Genomic DNA, 20508 nt, shown 5'->3' on the forward strand with positions numbered 1-20508 from the left:
TGGCTGAGCTGGCACTCAAGCCACAAGACAAAGTCCTTCACATCTTGTCTCCCCTTTCCCCATGTCTACCACCACTTCAGGCCCACAGAAAGTACTGCCAGGGTACTGCTCATGTTCACTAAAGGCTCAAGGGATCTTCAGTCGGCTTGTGAATGCTGCCAGGCCTGGGACTCACCGTTCAGGGCAGTGGGCTCTATCCTCTGGCCCAGGCTGGGTCCAGAGATACTGTCCAAGAGCTAATACCTAGACTCCAAGAGCTCACTTAGTACTCTTCCCCACTGTGGCTGAGCTGGTACCTAAGCTCAAGACAGTCTCCTTTACTCTTTCCTCTGCTTTCTCAAGCAGAAAGAGCCTCTCCTGGTAGCCACCACAGTTTGAAGGTGCTGAGTCCCACCTGAAGCCAGCATGTCTCAGTCTCACCCAAAGCCCACTGTGTGTACTACCTGGTTGCCACTGTTGATTATTCAGGGCCCTAGGGCTCTTTAGTCAGCAGGCAATGAATCCTGCCAGGACTGGGTCCTTCCCTTCAAGGAAGTGGGTTCCCTTCTGGCCCAGGGTGTGTCTGGAAATGTCATCTAGGAGCTAGGTCTTGGAATGGGGGCCTCATGACTCTGCCCAGTACCCAGTCCTACTTAGCTGGTATCCAAGTTGCAAGACAAAGTCCTCTTTACTCTTCCCTCTCCTCTCCTCAAGTAGAGAGAAGGAGTCTCTTTTGGAACTGTGAGCTGTGGTTCATGGGGTTGGAGGAGGGGTAATGCCAAGGACTCCCTTAACTTCCCTGGCTGGTGTCTGACTTGATCGCTTGCCCCAGCAAGTCCACTGGCTCTGATTGTAGCACAGCAGTAGGACTTACCTAGGAGTTGCAGTATTTGTGGTCTTGACAACCTTCCAAGTTTATTTAGGACCCCAGAGTACTTTAGGCCGAGGTGGCGAGGCTTGCTGCAATTCTAGTTTCAACCACTGGGATGGGCAGTTGCCCTCTGGCTAGGGCTAGTTTAAATGCTTCATGCTGGCTGAGTTCTGTCCTATGTTGGCAGCACTGCATTCTAATGCAAAGTCCCCCAGTTGCTGCACTTTCCCTCCCCCAAGCACACGGATTCTTTCTCCCTGCCATGCTACTGCTGCTGGGGGATGGGTGAGGAGTGGTATCAGCAATTCAAGACTACCTTTTTTATCCTCTTCCATGCCTCTTTCAGAGATATGAAGTTAAAACTAGGTACTATGATTGGTCACGTAATTTTTGTTTTTTATGAAGTTGCTTTTGTATGGAGATAGGTGTCAAACTTGGTGTTCCTGTGGGATGATGATAAGTAGAGGCTTCTATTCAGTCATCTTGCCCCTCCTGCATACCTCACTTCATTTTTTCAAACCCATCATTGCGACTGAGGTTTATTCATGTTCTTAGTAAAATTTATTTACTTAGCTATTGATGGACATTTGGATTGCTTCCAGTTTTTGCATTCAGAAACAGTACTACTTAGGAAAATTTTTAAGTGTAATAACTTCCCTTGGATAAATATCTAGGAGTGTGATCATTCAGAATAAGAGGTTATGGACATCTTAAATTTTTTTTTTTTTTTTTTTTTTTTTTGAGATGGAGTCTCGCTCTGTTGCCCAGGCTGGAGTGCAGTGGCACGATCTCAGCTCATTGCAACCTCTGCCTCCTAGGTTCAAGCGATTCTCCTGCTTCAACCTCCCAAATAGTTGGAACTACTGGCACGTGCCACCATGCCCAGCTAATTTTTGTATTTTTAGTAGAGACGGGGTTTCACCATGTTGGCCAGGCTGGTCTCGAACTCCTGACCTCAAGTGATCGGCCCTCCTTGGCCTCCCAAAGTGCTGGGATTATCAGCATGTGCCACCACACCTGGCCTGACATCTTAAATTTTTAATGCCAAATGATTTTGCCAATTTCTACTCAAACCAGCAGCATATAAGTATTCCGGTTGTCCCATATCCTTGCCAACATTTGATATTGTGAGACTTAATTTTTGCCCATCTGATGAGTAAGAAGAGGTATTTCATCGTGGTTTTAATTTGCACTTCTGTTACTGCTAATTAGTTTGATCTCTTTTTTTGAATGTTTATTGGTCATTCATGTTTTCTCTTCCGTAAAATGCTTATTCAAGCCTTAACCCAATTTTATTGGTTGTTTTTTTCTTACTGATTTCTAGGAATTCTCTACTTTAGAGAGTGGTCCTTTCTAGTTATATGTATTACAAATATTCGTGCAGAGGGAGTTTTCTATTAGACACTCATCCTGGGATTGACTGCCAGCTTTATGGTCTGTCTCCCACCTTTCAGTAGGAATCAAAGAAAACTGAAACTCAGGTGCCCTCAAGGCAAAAAACTGGTCCTACAACTTTGCCTATTTCTGTTTATTTCCATTTTACAGTTTGACTCCCCAATTCCCTGTCAATTTATTCATGTGTTTTAAGAGTTGCTTTTTAAGAATAATTTGATACAGAGTTTTTAGTTACATTCAATGGAGGATTTAGCCTGTGTCTGTTTTTGTATGCATAATTTTATAGTGTTTTAAAATATATACGCTATATATATCACATATCCAGCTTTATTTTAAAATTCTGTAACAGTTCTTTTCTTGATTATAACAAATACTTTGTAAAAGTAATTGTAATTACTCTATAATATTGTATACAATGAATCATTTTAATTTCTTAATCATACCTTTGTTAGATAAGGGTATTCCAATATGTGCTGTTTTAATTAACAGTCTAGTGAGTAAAGATGTTTTACTGTGCAAAAGATTTAGGATAAGTTCCATATGTTTAGGATATAGTTCTTAAGGTAAATTGCAGAAGCTGCATTAATGGGTCAAAGATGGAATCGTTTTAAGACTGAGTGGTTTTCCACAAGAATTGTACCAATTTACAGCTCATCAGTGTGTTTGAGAATGCAAACTCACTCATCAGTGTGTTTTCATTTTACTGAAGTGAACTTTAGGGAAAAAAATCTTCAGTTTAGAGGACAGCCCTTCCTTCCTTTTCAAGTTTGCATTTAAACCCATATGCAGGTCCCTTTGGGAATAAAACCTTCTTAGAAGATGCATTGGCTAGCAAAAAAGAAAGTTGTCATGTCTTTTCTTAAAAATTAAGTATGGAGTATTTTTTCTGGAAAATTTTGAATTTATTGTGTTAAATAAAATTTAATACCACTTTTTTTTCTAACTGTGACTCACTAGGTATCTTGAGAATTACAAATGCTATAGAAAACTTGAAGAGGATATTTACACTAACCTCAGCAAAATGGAGACAGTTCTTGGACAGTCCATGTCCTCGTTGCCACTGTCTTACAGAGAAGCTTTAGAGCGCTTGGAACAGAGCAAGGTAATAGTATTGGCAATTAGCCACTAAGTCTGTGTGCAAAAAATTGCAAAACTGGCAGAGACAGCAGAGAATGTGGCCCTGTTATGACCCATAGAAATCTTCACGCTGAGTTAAATACCTCAAATCAAATGAATATTCCTCAAATCAAAAGCCAGAGGGTAATGTTATATGTATATTTGAGACAGAGTCTTGCCCAGGCTGGAATGCAGTCATGCAGTCTTGACTCACTGCAGCTTCCACCTCCCAGGTTCAAGTGATTTGATTCTCCTGCCTCAGCCTCCTGACTAGCTGGGATTACAGTGCCTGCTACCATGCCCGGCTAATTTTTGTATTTTTAGTAGAGACGGGGTTTCACTATGTTGCCCAGGCTGCTCTTGAATTCCTGACTTCAAGCGATCCTCCAGCCTCGGCCCTTCAAAGTGCTGGGATTATAGGTGTGAGCCACTGTGCCTGGCCTTATGTAATATATTGAAGCTTAAAAAGCCAGAAGGAAGGAAATGAAGCAATGATACTGAGAGATTTAATTAATCAGGTTCACAGGCAGTCATCCCCCAATAGCATCCTGTCCTCACTCGTGGCTTTTCTAAAGCGTCACCTCTCATGTGACTTTGAGGGATGCTGCTGGATCCATGACAGAGCCTTATTGTCCACTGATTGCTTACTGCAACTGTCATAAGCTCTAAGTTCTGGTTACTTATTAGACTGTTATAAAGTAATTTGAGCTTTTGCTTATTTTCATCTGTTAGAATCTATGGTATTATGTTATTAGGATTTTGATGAGGACTTTCTAAATCATCTATAGTTAACATTCACCAAAAACAAAAGCAAACCAAGAAAAACCTTTTAATATTGTGTTGGTGGTTGATATAGGAAGTATTGTGCAAAGGAACTAATTAGTGAAATGTGAGACTTAGGTTAAAATAACAAAATGTACAGTAGTCCCCCCTTATCTACAGGGGATATGTTCCAAGACACCCAGTGGATGCTTGAGACTGTGAATACCACTGAACTCTGTTTATAATTTTTTTCCTATACATGCCTGTGATAAAGTTTAATTTATAAATTATGTACAGTCAGGTCAACAACAATAACAGAGTAATTATAACAATATGCTGTAATAAAAGTTATGTGAATGTGGTCCCTTTCTCTCAAAATATGTCATTGTACTGTTTTCACCCTTCTTGTGATGACGTGAGACTATACAGTGCCTGGGTGATGAAATGAAGTGACGTAATGAAATGAAGTGATGAAATGAAATGATATAGCCATGGTGAGGTAACGTTGGGCTACTATTCATCTGGAACACAAGCATTTGATACCACAACAGTTGATCTGATCACCAAGAAGGCTACCGAATAACTCGTAGGCAGGGAACATATACAGCATGAATGTGCTGGACAAAGGGAAGATTCGTATCCCAGGTGGGATGGAGAGAGATGGCATGAGATTTCATCACACTAGTCAGAATAGCACTTATATATTTGTATACAAATAAAACATACATTTTATTTATTTTTTTTTTTGTTTTTTGTTTTTTGTTTTTTTTGAGACGGAGTCTCGCTCTGTCGCCCAGGCTGGAGTGCAGTGGCGCGATCTCGGCTCACTGCAAGCTCCGCCTCCCGGGTTCACGCCATTCTCCTGCCTCACCCTCCCGAGTAGCTGGGACTACAGGCGCCCACAACCGCGCCCGGCTAATTTTTTGTATTTTTAGTAGAGACGGGGTTTCACCGTGGTCTCTATCTCCTGACCTTGTGATCCGCCCGCCTCGGCCTCCCAAAGCGCTGGGATTACAGGCGTGAGCCACCGCGCCCGGCCAAAACATACATTTTATACAAATAAATCTTACACATTTTTTCCTTCTGGAATTTTTAAATATTTTTGGACCATTGTTGATCACAAGTAACTGAAACCTTGAAAGGAGAAACCCAGATAATGATGGCTATTGTACTTCTAGTTTTTTTTTTTTTAATAGGAAAGAGTCTTGTTCTGTCACCCAGGCTGGAGTACAACGGTGTAATCATGGCTTATCACAGTCTTGAGCTTCTGGCCTCAAAGGATCCTCCCACCCCAGCCAGCTGAGTAGCTGGGGCTATAGGCATACACCACCATGCCTGGTTAATTTTTTAATTTTTTGTAGAGACAGGGTCTTGTTATGTTGCCCAGTCTGTCTTGAATTCCTGGCCTCAAGCAATCCTCCTGCCTCCGTCTCCCAAAATGCTGCATGAGCCACTGTGCCCAGCCTCTTATAGAATTTCTTTTTATTTTTTTTTTAGACGGAGTCTCACTCTGTTGCCCAGGCTAGAGTGCAGTGGTGCGACTTGAGCTCACTGCAACCTCTGCCTCCCAGGTTCAGGTAATTCTCCTGCCTCAGCCTCCTGAGTAGCTAGGACTACAGGCGCATGCCACCATGCCCAGCTAATTTTTGTATTTTTATTAGAGATGGGATTTCACCATTTGGCCAGGATGGTCTCGATCTCCTGATCTCGTAATCTACCTACCTTGGCCTCCCAAAGTGCTGGGATTACAGGCATGAGCCACTGCGTCTGGCAAATATTTGCTTTTGAAAGTACTTTCTTTCTTGGAAAAAAATGGTTTATGGGTCATTATTTGTCCCTGTAGTCTCAAATTCATGCAGAATACAATAATACATAGATAATTCTCATCTGGTCTAAATTGACTTCTAAAAGAATAAGAAGTAGATCATGCAATACTTATGGAAGATTGAAATAATTAATTGTTCAGAATTTGAAAGAGTTTGTAAGTTTCAGGAAAAAGCTAACAGTATGTCCCTCTTATTTTTTTTCTTTTCTTTCCTAAGGACTTGGTGTCAAATCTTACATCAACCAAAGAAGAGTTAATGAAACTACGACAGATCCTTAGACTCTTGAGACTCAGGTGCACAGAAAATGATGGCATATGTTTGCTGAAGATTGTGTCGGCTCTGTGGGAGAAATGGCTGAGTTTGCTGGAAGCTGCTAAAGAGTGGGAGATGTGGTGTGAAGAACTGAAGCAGGAATGGAAATTTGTCAGTGAAGAAGTGAGTGCTTCATTTTCAACAAACCATGTAGTTTCTAACGTGTTACTTAAATTGTTTTATTACTTTCACCTTGTTTTTCTATAAAACGAGTCGTCAGGCTATACTACTTGCGCACATCACTTATACGTGATATATAAATGTTTATAGATGTCAGGCCTTATTAAGATAACCTCCAATAACTTATTCGGATTATTTTATAGTAGTGCCTTTTTTTGGTAGCAGATAATTCTTATTAATAAGTGACCACTAGCTGGTTTGAGCATTACAGTCTTTATCGTGAAAATAACTTCACCCCTCTCGGAAATAACTGTCTCTACGTTATACTGAAGGTTAGAATTAGGTAATTTGCATAATCACCAAATAATTTTGAAATTAACTATAATTTTTAGCTATGGAAATTAACTGTAATTGTTAAATGTGGACCTAAAAATATGTGAGGTTATGATGTTCTTTTTGAAAATGGTCTCAAAACCTGCATGATATGTATCAATCACAAATGTTAATTTAGCCTTGGTTCAGGATTTAGGTATCACCTATATTTAGAAAGAAAATTAATTTAGAAAATTAAAGATAGCTGGGTGCAGTGGCTCAAATATGTAATCCCAGCACTTTGGGAGGCTGAGACAGGAGAACTGCTTGAGCCCAGGAGTTCTAGAACAGCCCAGGCAATGGAGTGAATCCCATCTCTACAAAAAATTTAAAAAATCTGGGCCTGGTGGTACATGCTTGTAGTCACAGCTACTTGGGAGGCTGAGGTGGGAGGATCTCTTGAGGAGAGGTCAAGACTGTAGTGAGCCATGATCACGCCACTGTATTCTAGCATTCTAGCCTGGGCAACAGAACGAGACCCTGTCTCAAAAACAAACAAACAAACAAAAAACAACATAAAGTTATCTTAGGATGAAATGTTTAGCACTATCGTATTATCTTGCTTATGACTATTGTCCTTAAAAATGAATATTATGTCAGTGGTCCTGGTGAGGACTGACTAGTGGATAGTCTCTTGAATGTTAAAATAAACTTTATAAATTACACTTTTGGTTGGGGCTGCTGGCATCAGTGCTTGCCTGTCCATAATGGTACCATTTGTTGAGTTACTATGCTGTGCTGAGAAGGCAGTTCACACCTGTTCTTACTGAATCTTTGCATTGTCCCTGGGAAGTAAATATTATCACCATTTTATAGATGGGGAAACTGAAGCACTGACAGATTAAGTAATGGCACAAGGCCCCCAGGTAGAGATTGATTAAGCTGTAAGGCCCTGTGGGCTGCGGCTGGGGCTGTCTTGCTCACTGCTGTAACCTTGGAACCTGGCTAGGGCCCTGCACTTAGTGGGCACTTAGTAAACATTTGTTGAGGGACATCTCTTACTTAAATTCAGGTCTAGGCTAATTCTAAGATTTTGCTCTTTTTATTTTATCACATTATTGCTATATACCCATTTGCAATTATGTGTTATTCAGACTCCATTCATATAGAACTTTCTAATTATTCACACAAGCATTTGACAAAATCTGCTAACAAAATATTTTTCAGAGTAGCACAAGCCAAAAAAAATGCTTCCCTGTAATAACAATAATAAAAACTACTAAATTGAGCAATTATTATTTGGCAGGCATAGTTCAGAGCACTATTCAAGAATTCTGTGAGGATATTTTTATTATCCTTACTTTGTAGATGAGGAAGATGAGACACGGTGAGACTGAGTAACTTGCTCAAATTCACAAGGGATAGTAGAGGATTCAAACTTAGACTCTGGTGCTTAGCCATTAATCTGTTAACTTACATGATATTTACATACATCAAATTGATATAAGATTTTAATGTAGCTTTTATCCATTCAATAAAAATTACATCATCTAACAGCTCATACATGTAAGCTTCTGTTAGCATGGTTGGTGCTTTTATATATGACAAAGTGAATTTCTGCTTTAAACATGTCATCTATAGTAACATAATCCAGTCTTGATGAAATAAACAGTTTATATCAGTAGACTTTTAAAAAACTTAAATGCCTGTTTATAAGTTTACAAATTAAAAACTAAATTTAAATTTTGATAGAACTTGTGTCCCCCTAAAATTTTACTTCCCTGTTTTCTTAAGCAAAATCTCTTTACTATAACTGTTCACTTGGGTTATTCAGAATCATCATTTTTTGCTTCGATGATCATAATGTGCTAGAAGAACATCACATTGTCAAAGATGATTGGAGATGTGCGGCCGGCTTCTCCCACTTGCACCAACAGTCATTTCTTTGGAGTCCCTTTTCTGCTGGTTCTGGGTTTTTCGGTCTCCTTCATTGGATTTGCTTATGATGCAACTATGGGTCCTTCTCCCTTTCTAGACCGAACTTTACAATTGACCATGAACCTAAAAGTTTTATAACCAATTTTATTAGGATCCCATGTCTAAGGAAAATCATCAAGGTATTGCAAAGCCTCTTCTAGGTGGAAAAGTGAATGCACAGGCTTTTTGCAACTATTTTACTGATTCTAGGGCTGTCTTCACACTTTTTAGCGTAAAAAGTGTTGTTCCGACAAGTGCACACGATCACATGATCACCAACAAAATCAATGTTTAAGACAATTCTGTCACCCTAGAAGTTTCCCCTGTTCCTCTTTGTGGTCAGTGCCTTCCGTAACCTCCAACCCCTGGAACGTTAATCTGTTTCTGTTCCCATAGTATTTCCATTTCCAGAATGTCATATTGATGGACTCCTTACAGTTTGTGGCCCTTTGAGTTTGCTTTTCTCCCCTAAGCATAATGCACTTGAAATTCATTCTTGCTGCTGCTTGTATTCATAATTCATTTCTCTTTATTCCTGACTAGTATTGCTTTGGGTGGGTGTAATACAGTTTGTTTATTCATTCCCAAGTTGAAGAATTGCCTGGCTTTGGGGTAAAATTATTGTCCTGATAAAAACTGTGGCCAGGCACCGTGGCTGACGCCTGTAATCCCAGCACTTTGGGAGGCCAAGGTGGGTAGATCACGAGGTCAGGAGTTCAAGACCAGCCTGGCCAAGATGGTGAAACCCTGTCTCTACTAAAAATACAAAAAAATTAGCCAGGCATGGTGGCGGATGCCTGTAATCCCAGCTACTCGGGAGACTGAGGGAGAGAATTGCTTGAACCTAGGAGGTGGAGGTTACAGTGAGCTGAGATCACACCATGGCACTCTAGCCTGGGTGACAGAGAGAGACTCTGTCTCAAAGAAAAAATATATATGTATATATTGTTCTCCCTCTTGTATTCCCCGTTCTCAATCACTTACCAACTTCTCAGTGGACACCAGAGCTTGGGACTGAGGCTTGCAAATGGTAGTTTATTTTGGAAAGTGATCCCAGGGAACAGGAGTGGGAGATGAGGGGAAATGGAACAGGAAAGGTCTGAGCCTTTCATCTTTTTACTCTTACTGGTTCATGGTTGCTACAGCTTGATAATAATTCTGGTTATTATCAAGTTAAATCTGCCCATTTCTGGTGCGTAAGCACCAAGAGGTGCCCCATTAAGTCCTGGATTACAGACATAGTTTTTTCAACCCTGATGCACATTGGAAACCCTACATGTACAATTCCCCCATCAATGTAGCAATTTCTTTATTTGCATGCTAGTTTCCAGCAGGGGGACACAAAATGATGCAGTGGAACCCTTATCTCATTCCCTGGTGGAAGTGTAGCTGTCTGGCAAAGAACCAGGACTTCTAATTCAACTGAATTTAGGTTTGAGGTGATGAGAAGCACCCATTGCACACCTGGGTCTCTTGGACAGTGGCCAGTCTACATCTGCATCCATGTATTCTAGTTATTGGGTACCCAACTGGATCATATAGCCCAAATGGCAGGGCAGCTTATACCACAGCCCGACCCTGCTGTGGTGCTTTTTCTCCAGGTCTCTCTTGACATTGGCAGCATTCTGATAAATGCATCTGAGCAGTAATCCCAAGGATAGCATATACTGCCTCCCAGACCTCAAAAGGTCCATTCAGTGCTGTGTCTCTTTCTTAGTGGTAGAGTTATAAGATTGAACAACTTGACCTTTACCTTAGAGAAGTCCTGGCATGCCCCAGGCCCTGATACTGGGGCTCCTGAATTTTCACAGGCTTTGTTTCTCACCCTCTGGCATGTCTGACTGGCCATTCAGGTCCTCACCATTTCAGTTAGTATGATATCATAAACATAGATGACTGGAGTGACATCCTGTAATGTCGTGATTGCAAGATCCATGACTGTGTTTGAACATGGAGCAGGAGAGTTAACCATCACTGAGGCAGGATGTGATAAATGAGTACTGTAGCCAAGGGGTGGGCCAGGGGATTCAAGGGGAGACGTAAGAATGACCTGATTCAGGGGCCTTTGAGACTTTTTTCTACATCTTAGTTGAGTTCAGGGCTGGTGGAACGAACAGTTTCTAGATATGTGATGTAATAGGTTATGTATTTCTGAGTTCTGTGTCCACCATTATTGATAAATACTTGATTGGTTCGGTAATTCTGGCTGCTTTACCTTTGTCATGTGTCAGGGTAATGAGAATCTGCTGGACTTACTTTTTTAGCATATAGGGATTGGAAGTGAAAGAAAAGAGACCAGCAGAAAAATTTTCCATATCCAATAGTTGCCCAACCTCTTATACTTAGTGAAAGCAGTTTGGTGGAGCTCATGTGCTTATCTCAGGAGAAATGTTGCTTTATCCAACTGAAATCTGAAGGAGAAATAAATTTTTTATGAGGATATTCAACAGCATTTCCTTCATACCACAACAGCAGTACTCTATTTCAGTCACACATCAACATGAGCAATAGCTGGGAATTAAGGGATTCTGATAGCAGAGGATTAATATTCCCAGCTATAGGAAAACATGGTAGGATATGGCACTAGCAACCGTTTGAAGAGAGAGCATACAAAAATTATGGCTACTTCAGGTCCTGAAATGGTAATTGTATATTTTACTTATTTTAGTTCTTTTTGTTTATTGAATTAGATTGAACGAGAAGCAATTATTTTAGATAATCTTCAGGAAGAACTCCCTGAAATTTCCAAAACAAAAGAGGCATACACCACAGAGGAACTCTGTGAGCTGCTAGACTGTTTATGCCAATATGGAGAGAATGTGGAGAAGCAGCAGCTGTTACTGACTCTACTTCTTCAGCGCATCAGAAGTATCCAGAATGTTCCTGAAAGCTCAGGGGCTGTGGAAAGTGTTCCAGCATTTCAAGAAATTACTTCTATGCAACAACGATGCAACAAGTAAGATTTATGAAAAACTGTTAAGGACATGTGCTTGACAATTATGGCTCAACATTTAGAAAATCTAAAAGTATAGAATAATGGCAAATGATACAATAGAATTGAGGTGAGACAACACTGATAGGTATAAAAAGGGATAGAACAGATTAATAACTGTATTAAGCACACATTTTCCATCCTGGTATTAACGAGGGTGAATATCCTTCCAGTTTCCTTTTTTGTCATTTGTGATTTTTTTTTTTTTTTGCCCTTTTTCTAGTTTAGTAATATATATTTATTATAGGAAATTCAGGCCGGGCTCAGTGACTCACTCCTGTAATCCCAGCACTTTGGGAGGCCAAGGTGGGCAGATCATGAGGTCAGGAGATCAAGACCATCCTAGCTAACATGGTGAAACCCTGTCTCTACTAAAAATACAAAAAGTTAGCCGGGCGTGGTGACAGGTGCCTATAAGTCCCAGCTACTCTGGAGGCTGAGGCAGGAGAATGGCGTGAACCCGGGAGGCAGAGCTTGCAGTGAGCTGAGAGTGCGCCACTGTACTCCAGCCTGGGTGACAAAGCGAGACTCTGCCTCAAAAAAAAAAAAAAAAAAAAGAAATTCAGAAACTGAAAATTACAAAAATTAATATAAAAATCTACCTTAATGTCACCACTCAGCAATAACCACTGCTAATCATTTTTTTCTCCTTTTTTACTATGATTTTGTTTTTAAATAAATTGAGATCAAAATACTTGTACTGTTTTATATTCTGCTGAATAATTTACCAGCAAATCATGTTTGCCTTCCTATGCCATTAAATGTTCTTTTCAAATGTAACTAGCTGTGGCCGGGCATGGTGGCTCACGCCTGTAATCCCAGCACTTTGCCCATGTTGGCCAGGGCGATCTCGAACGCCTGACCTCAGGTGATGCACTCTTCTCAGCCTCCCAAAGTGTTGGGATTACAGGCGTGACCCGCTGTGCCCTGCCGGTACACTTCTGGCTGATAGGCTATAAATCAAGGGATCCTTTGATACCTTTCTTGAGTTCAATTAATTTGCTGGAGTGGCTCATAGAACTCAAGAAAACACTTTAGTCATGTTTACCAGTTTATTAATAAAGAGTATAATGAAGGATACAGATGAACAGCCAGATGGAAGAGGTGCCTGAGGCACGGTATAGGAAGGGGCCTGGGGCTTCCCTGTTTTCTCTAGGTGGTGGAACCCCCAGGCTTTCAGCAATCCAGAAGCTCTGTGAGCCCTGTCTTTTGGGGTTTCTTATGGAGATTTGATTATGTAGTCTCATTATGAATTCATTATGATTGATTATATAATTGGCCATTGGCAATCAACTCAACTTTGAGCTTCTGTCCCCTCCCGCAGAGGCTGGGGGTGTGTGTTGGAGGTAGGGGTGGTACTGAAAGTTCCAACCTTTTAATCACATAGTTGGTTCCCCTGGCAACCAGCCCTCATCCTGAGGCTACTCAGGATCCCACCTAGAGTTGCCTCCTTAGAACTAAAGATGCTCCTATCACTCAGGAAATTACAAAGGACTTAGGAGCTCTGTGTCAGAAACTGGTCAAAAATCAAATATTAGGACAAAAGACTCCTAGCTAGCACTCCTATCTACAAAGGTATTAAGAGCTCTGTCTCAGGAACCAGAGCAGAGATCGAGTATATATTTATTATATCACAATATCATAGATACTTACCAAATAACCCTCAGGAAAGATTTTACCCACTTCAATGCCTCTTCTGATATTTGCTACATCCACAGCAAAATGAATCAGCTTAAGAGAAGAAGACCAGTGGGGTTGTCTATCCCCAGAAGCCCACCCATGATTCCATTCACACCTCTAAGTCATTTTCATTTGAGCTCAAGGGTTACATGGAGAAAAAGAGAGGACAGAGATGTCAGTTACAATGGAATATGTGAAAAAGAGAATATTTGGGGCGAAAGGTTTGGAGAGGTTTTTGATTAAGTGATAAGATTTTGTACCTGTTTGTATATGTGGTATATCCATTATCAAAAATTGTTACTTTTTTCTTAGAGGAAATAACTGTCCTTTAGGAGCTATTCAGGCATTTCATTAATTGTTGCAATAAAACTGTTTCACAGAAGAGCAGGATAAAGAAACAATTATATTTTGATGTTCTCTTTTAGGCTTCTTCAGAAAGTTCAAAAAAATAAAGAATTAGTGCAGACTGAAATCCAAGAAAGACATTCCTTCACAAAAGAGATAATTGCTTTGAAGAATTTATTTCAACAGACCACAACTTCTTTCCAAAATATGGCATTCCAGGATCACCCAGAAAAGTCAGAACAATTTGAGGTAAGTGAGGAGCGAATTAGTGAATGTGGCAGATACAGGCTCACAGTCTTGTATCCAAAGTCCTTGGGGTAGATATAACTCAGTGGCTGGGTTTGGGGGAGTGGTCTGGGGAGATAGAGGCACAGGCAAAGCCCCTGTGGCATGGTGTGGGCAGAACCAAGGGAGAAGATCAGTGTGGCTGGAGAGCGGAGAACAGAGTTGAAACAAGGCTGGAAGGTAAGCCAGTCTGGACCAAGCAGCCTTCTTTCAACTATATTTCCAGTGTGTTTGGTGAATAAGGGCCTCAGACCACTCTTGAGTAGCATGTTGGGTTACTCCTTTAGTAGGACTTAGTGCCTTGTCTCTGATAGGGCCTAGGTACACCCTACAGGTCATCTGGAATCTCATTTCTTCAGAATAATCTCCTTTTTCATTCCAGTCCAATGGTGACAGCCCAAAAGGATGTTTGGAAGTTTATTCAAAAGTCACGTGTTGGCCAGACACAGTGGCTCACACCTGTAATCCCAGCACTTTGGGAGGCCCAGGCAGGCAGATCACTTGGGGTCAGGAGGTCAAGACCAACCTGGCCAACATGGGGAAACCCCATCTCTACTAAAAATACAAAAATTAGCCAGGCGTGGTAGCGTGTGCCTGTAATCCCAGCTACTGGGATGCTGAGGCAGGAGAATCACTTGGACCCAGGAGGCAGTGGTTGCAGTGAGCTGAGATCATGCCACTGCACTCCAGCCTGGCTCCATCTCAAAAAAAAAAGAAAAAAAAGTCACATGCTGTCTAAAGAGAACTTTCGGTTATTATATTGGAAAGTAAAGAAGCAGTCTTCATGGGCAAGCCTTCCAAGTGTACCTCTGAATGAAAGCCTGTACTCCTGGACTAGGTGTAGATAAAACGGGATGACACTTACTTCTTAAACCGCATCTTTCAATGGCATTGTTCTCTAACTTTCTCTCTCTAGATTTGTCCTCTGCTGAGGATTAAGAAAAGGAAAACAATGACACATCACAGAGCCATTTAAAATTGTAATCATTCTTCACTGCAGTGACTCAATCCATGAACACAAATAATGCTACTGAACAGCTACTGTAAAAACAAAACAAACAACAAAAAAGCCATAGTCAAGTCAAGAAGTATTTTTCCACTTGATCTTTGGGAAACTTTCCCAAACAAATGAGTTTCTCCTTTATAATTACTGCAGGAGAAGGTAGATCAGATTTGGTTTCTAGGCCACAACCAATAGACTATTTGTTCAGGTTTCTTTTATCTCCTAAAAAACCTACATTCTTTGTATGGAACTGGAACCCTCCCTTTTGAAAGAAGTTGAGCTCTGCCGGGCTGTCTAATTACATGAAAGTAGACACTTCTGCTCCAAGCATGGGGCTTTTAGTGGCCTTGAATCATTGTGATGATAATGGAGGAAGAAGTAGAAATAGCAACACATTAATAACAACAACAAAAAACTTCTTTGAAACTTTTTTTTTTTTTTGCTGCTTGCAGCTTTTTAGATCAGGTCTGCAACGCAGATACAATGAAATCCTAAAGGTACTTTAGAAGCAGGGGGTGTTGTAATGTCTTTTCTAGATAATGGTGTGACACTATGAAGAGATATCAAGTTTAATTCTTACAAATTAGAAAGCATCATCTGACTAAACTGAGTATCTCTCGGGCTTAATCAGCTTGTATCACTAGTGGGGTTTTGTCATGCAAACTGCTCTCCTTTAAATCATAAGGATGTGCTGGAAGGCTGCTTTTACTTCCTAGAGTTAAACTTTTCCCCCAGTCTTGTGAGTATTGCAACTCTCTTAATGTTTTTAGGAGCTTCAAAGCATCCTTAAGGAAGGGAAGCTAACTTTTGAGAATATTATGGAAAAACTACGAATCAAGTATTCTGAAATGTACACCATAGTCCCTGCAGAGATTGAATCCCAGGTGGAAGAATGCAGAAAAGCTTTAGAAGACATAGATGAGAAGGTAATAATAATGTCTATACTACTGTTATTGTTTATGGAGCTGAATGTCTATCAAAAGGAAAATATCATTTAATGTCAAATTCCATTTGCTGGGATTTCAGCTATGACTGCTTTTAAGAGTTAAGTGACCATTTTGTCTAATATTGAATGCTAAGATAAAGATGCTTTAAATATGTGACATAAGATAACAGAATTAGATAATTTATGTATATTTAATTGTCGAAATGCTGCTGCTTCTCTTGCATTTTATAATACAGTTATATATCTTTTACTGGTTTTGTTTGCTTTTGTACAACCACTGTACAACCACTTGAACATTTTGGACGTTAATACTTTGCTTTAAAACACATCCTTTGAAACATTTTGACATTACAGCTGAGGGCAATAAGAATACAAATTTCACAACTCACTAGGAATAGCACTTAGTATGTAGTGTCTGTCTAATGATGATGTTAACAGAATTCTCATGAAAAGTACCTGAGCGAATCTTTATACCTGAAAGTCCAGATTTGAAGAAAAGGTGGAAAATATTTTATAATACTAGAAACATAGGAGCCTAGCAAGATATTTTGATTAGATTGTAAAAAGACAGCCCATATCAAACAGAAGAAAATTCTGTTTGGTCTGGTATCCACAGAAGTTTTTTTTTTTTTTTAATTAATTAATTTATTTATTTTTTCTGCCTAGAATACTTACAACTTGATAAATAAAATAGATCTTAGATAAACACAAAAAACTCAGATTTCAAACTTAGTTGCTAAAATATGTCATTAATTCTATGACAGATTTCTCAGGAAAATCTCACAAGGTAAAAAACATGTAAACTTAATGTATATTTATGACAAATCTTTTTTATTTAACACACAAGAAAACCTATTTTGTACTTTCTCAAGGATCTGGTACTATTGATTTTATTTTAGGAAAATACTAAATGTTTTGAGAGAAACTAAATGTTATTCTCATGAATACTTATGAAAATCTGTAGCAGAGTAAATTAATAATCAAAATCCGTCGTTCAAATTCAAGGTAGAAAATTTCCGCTATGACCCTGTGTATTTGTCACAAATAGCAACTAATTTTTATTATGTGATGTGGCTAAAGGAAATTCAAGGATCCTGGGACAGACGCAGTAACATTGTGTATAATTCAAATGGCTATATTCATTTCCTAAATCATGATCTGTCCTAATGTATCTAAATGGTATACATTTCTGCCAGGAGAATAAGTGCACAAAATATCAGAAAACTTTGTCTTGTGGTAATTTGTGACACAGCCAGCCATAAAAAACTAACATGGAACCAAAGTGAGATTTTTTCCTAATAATATTGACTGCAGTATGGTCTGGGGAATAAAGACATGATATAAAAGTATCAACAGCCTGATATTGTGAATAGAGCCTGGGACTCAATCTGGGGACTTGGGGGTTTCTTGGGACAAGTTCATCTACTTCCTTGACATATGACTGCAGCAAATCATTTAGTCTGTGTTCCAGTTTCTGCATCTGTATACTATCTGCATAGGATGCTTTTAGTCTCAATGGTTACACAGATACAGTTTTGTTTTGTTTTTTTTAATTTACAAAACAAAGGATTATACAAAAGCATAAAGTATTACTTGGTTATTTAGTAGCTGCTTGGAGAAAGCCTTATCAAATAGCAAAACAAGAACACACACCAGTCAGGTATTTGGAAAGTGATATACTCAACATTCATTTATTATCTTTCCTAGCTCAAGGTTTTTTTGTTTGTTTGTTTGTTTCTTTTTAAGAGAATCGTTTAGATAAAAAAAATTACACTGTTCAGTAGCTAAGTTTCTGATGGCTGGGAAAACATCTACAAATGGTTACACAGAGAATAATTAAACTCTGTGCATCCTCAAGAAATAGCTACTTTTAGAAGGTTGTTTCACTCAAATGAGTACTGTGATTGGAATTATATTTTTTTTAAAAGTCAGCTTGAGAGTAAATTTGGTTGTATTGAAAACAGATCTGTGCAGAGGATTTTCTCATAAAATGGAAAGATCATATAAAAATCGTTTATCCCCCAGGAATTCTTTTATATCATTTGATCCATATGGGGATGTTTCACACAATCCACTCAGTAGTTTTGCCCAACACAGCATATATCTTTAATATATGTTAGATTACATTAAACTAATTTTTGTTTTATTTCAGATGATATTTAAAAGGTCAAGTAAACACACCTGCCATTTATTAGTCTTCCTATCCACCTTCTCATTAATGCATTTTCAGAATTTCTTCCAGCCCTTAAAAGATTTTTACAAGTTGTAACAGAGTGACTACCACTTTTGTTGTTCGAACCTATGAATAAAGTGCAGACAACCTCTCTAAGCCAAATGCATCTTTCTGTCTTTCACAGATTAGCAATGAAATCTTAAAAAGCTCACCGTCATATGCAATGAGGAGAAAAATAGAAGAAATTAACAATGGGCTTCATAATGTTGAAAAGATGTTGCAGCAGAAAAGCAAAAATATTGAGAGAGCGCAAGAAATTCAAAAGGTAAAATCCTCCTTTAACTCCCTTCAGCATTTGGTATTTCTGACCCACTCCTGCCCTGTTCATCAGTTATCACAAGGTGAGTTCTTTGAATTAATCTGAAGCACAGAAATCATAAACCAAATCCACAGAGGCATCACCTAGAGAGGCTTGATAGGGAAAAGTTGCATTTAAAAATTATTCTGTTGGCCAGGTGCGGTGGTTCACGCCTGTAATCCCAGCACTTTGGGAGGCCAAGGTGGGATGATCACTTGAGCCTAGGAGTTTGAGACCAGCTTGGCCAACATGGCAAAACCCTGTCTCTACTAAAAATATAGAACTTAGCTGGGCGTGGTGGCACAAGACTGCAATTCTAGCTACTCGGGAGACTGAGGCATGAAAATCCCTTGAACCCAGGAGACGGAGGTTGCAGTGAGCCGAGATCACGTCACTGAATTCCAGTGTGGGTGACAGAGTGAGACTCTCTCAAAAAAAAATTCTGTTTTTCCATGGTGGGCATATACCCAAACTTCTGAGAGCCTGTGATTTTCACAAGTAAAGGAAAGTAAGGATCTTATCTTGGGGATACTGATATTAAAAATCATTCAATAGAATATGAAAAATATTAAAGCTCTTTTTTAGACTGCCAAGGTTAAATAAAAATAAAAATTCCAAATGTATTTCCCTTGTAAAATGTCTTATAAAATAAAATCTTAGGTAAAACTGTACATAAACACTATTCTACTTCTTAATTTGCAAGCAAACTACAGTATAGGGAAAGGATTCTTATTTTAATCTATATCTTAAGGAAATATTTTAATAATTTGGGGCTTTTAAAATAGGTCAGAATATGGCTCACTATTGGACAAATCTTAAGCAGAGGAACCTAATTTAACAAGTTAGATATAGTCCTCAAGATAGGGGAAAAAAATGTTCTTAAGCAAACATTAAGAATTGAATATTTTAGCTTTGAAATTTTCCTCTGCCCAGTGAAGTTCAGATTTGAATCCAACCTATTGGTTTCTTGAGTCAAAAGCAGTTGCTCCTAATCATGTTTCTAGAGCTCTCTGCCTCTGCATTCATCCCAAGTTGGCAGATAGTTTTCTTTTTTTAAATTTTTGAGATAGGGTCTCACCCTCTCACCCAAGCTGGAGAGCAGTGGTGTGATCAAAACTCACTTCAGCCTTGACCTCCCTGGCTCAATCAATCCTCCCACCTCAGTCTCCCAAGCAGCTGAGACGGCAGGTGTGCGCCACCACACCTGGCTAATTTTTCATGTTTTTTGTAGAGACAGGGCCTCCCTGTTTTGTTCAGGCTGGTCTCGAACTCCTGGGCTCAAGCAGTCCACACATCTTGGCCTCCAAAATTGCATGAGCCACTGCACCCAGCCCAGATATTTTTCTTTGTTTTATTTTTTCACTTAACATTATTTTCTAGATTGAGTGTGTGTGTGCGTGCATGCACGTGCGTGTGTATGAACTGGTGTAAATAGGTTCAAGTATTTCCCCAAGCCCTTTTTAAACAGAATGTTTTGCTCGTCACTCTTGAGAGATGAGGGCTGTATTGACCTTGTCGGTCATCTCTAGAAATGTCCAGGTCTTTCTGTTCCCCTACAGCTAATTTGTAGTGAAATGAATACTGTTACAGTTGGGAGAGCTCAGGAAAAGTGTTTTTCAGTTTAGATAACAAATTGCTGGATATAAATTAACAGCTATTCTTGTGATGTTGTTTCTGTGGTGTTTTAGTAGCATTTATAAATGTAAATACTGTGTGAAAACCAGGCATTGCCTCCGTAAACTATGACCTCTTCATTCAAGTTGACTTACGATTTCCTTCTCCAGAAAATGTGGGATGAGTTAGATCTATGGCATTCCAAACTAAATGAGCTGGATTCTGAAGTTCAGGACATCGTTGAACAGGACCCAGGACAGGCTCAAGAATGGATGGATAACTTGATGATTCCTTTCCAGCAGTATCAGCAAGTATCACAGAGAGCAGAGTCTAAAACCTCACAGTTGAATAAGGTATGGCTGTGACTCATAATAGCTTCATATCATGTAGTGGTATTGAGATAGTGTTAAAGCAAAACAATATATTCAGAAACAGCCAATTT

The 20508-nt window shown here is 39.4% G+C and overlaps 1 protein-coding gene across 12 annotated transcripts in view; it reads left to right on the forward strand.

The window, feature by feature from the left end:
* SYNE2 (spectrin repeat containing nuclear envelope protein 2) overlaps nt 1-20508 on the forward strand; it is a 376210-nt gene that overhangs the window by 207873 nt on the left and 147829 nt on the right. For all 12 annotated transcript variants that reach the window (XM_065548888.1, XM_065548887.1, XM_005561459.4 and 9 more), the window contains exons 50-56: nt 3203-3347; nt 6166-6384; nt 11361-11626; nt 13768-13936; nt 15746-15901; nt 18279-18419; nt 20237-20419. In XM_065548888.1, the coding sequence (XP_065404960.1) occupies nt 3203-3347; nt 6166-6384; nt 11361-11626; nt 13768-13936; nt 15746-15901; nt 18279-18419; nt 20237-20419 (1279 nt within the window). The remainder of the gene's footprint in view (nt 1-3202; nt 3348-6165; nt 6385-11360; nt 11627-13767; nt 13937-15745; nt 15902-18278; nt 18420-20236; nt 20420-20508) is intronic.

Source organism: Macaca fascicularis, chromosome 7 (assembly GCF_037993035.2).
Source record: "Macaca fascicularis isolate 582-1 chromosome 7, T2T-MFA8v1.1".
NCBI lineage: Eukaryota > Metazoa > Chordata > Mammalia > Primates > Cercopithecidae > Macaca > Macaca fascicularis.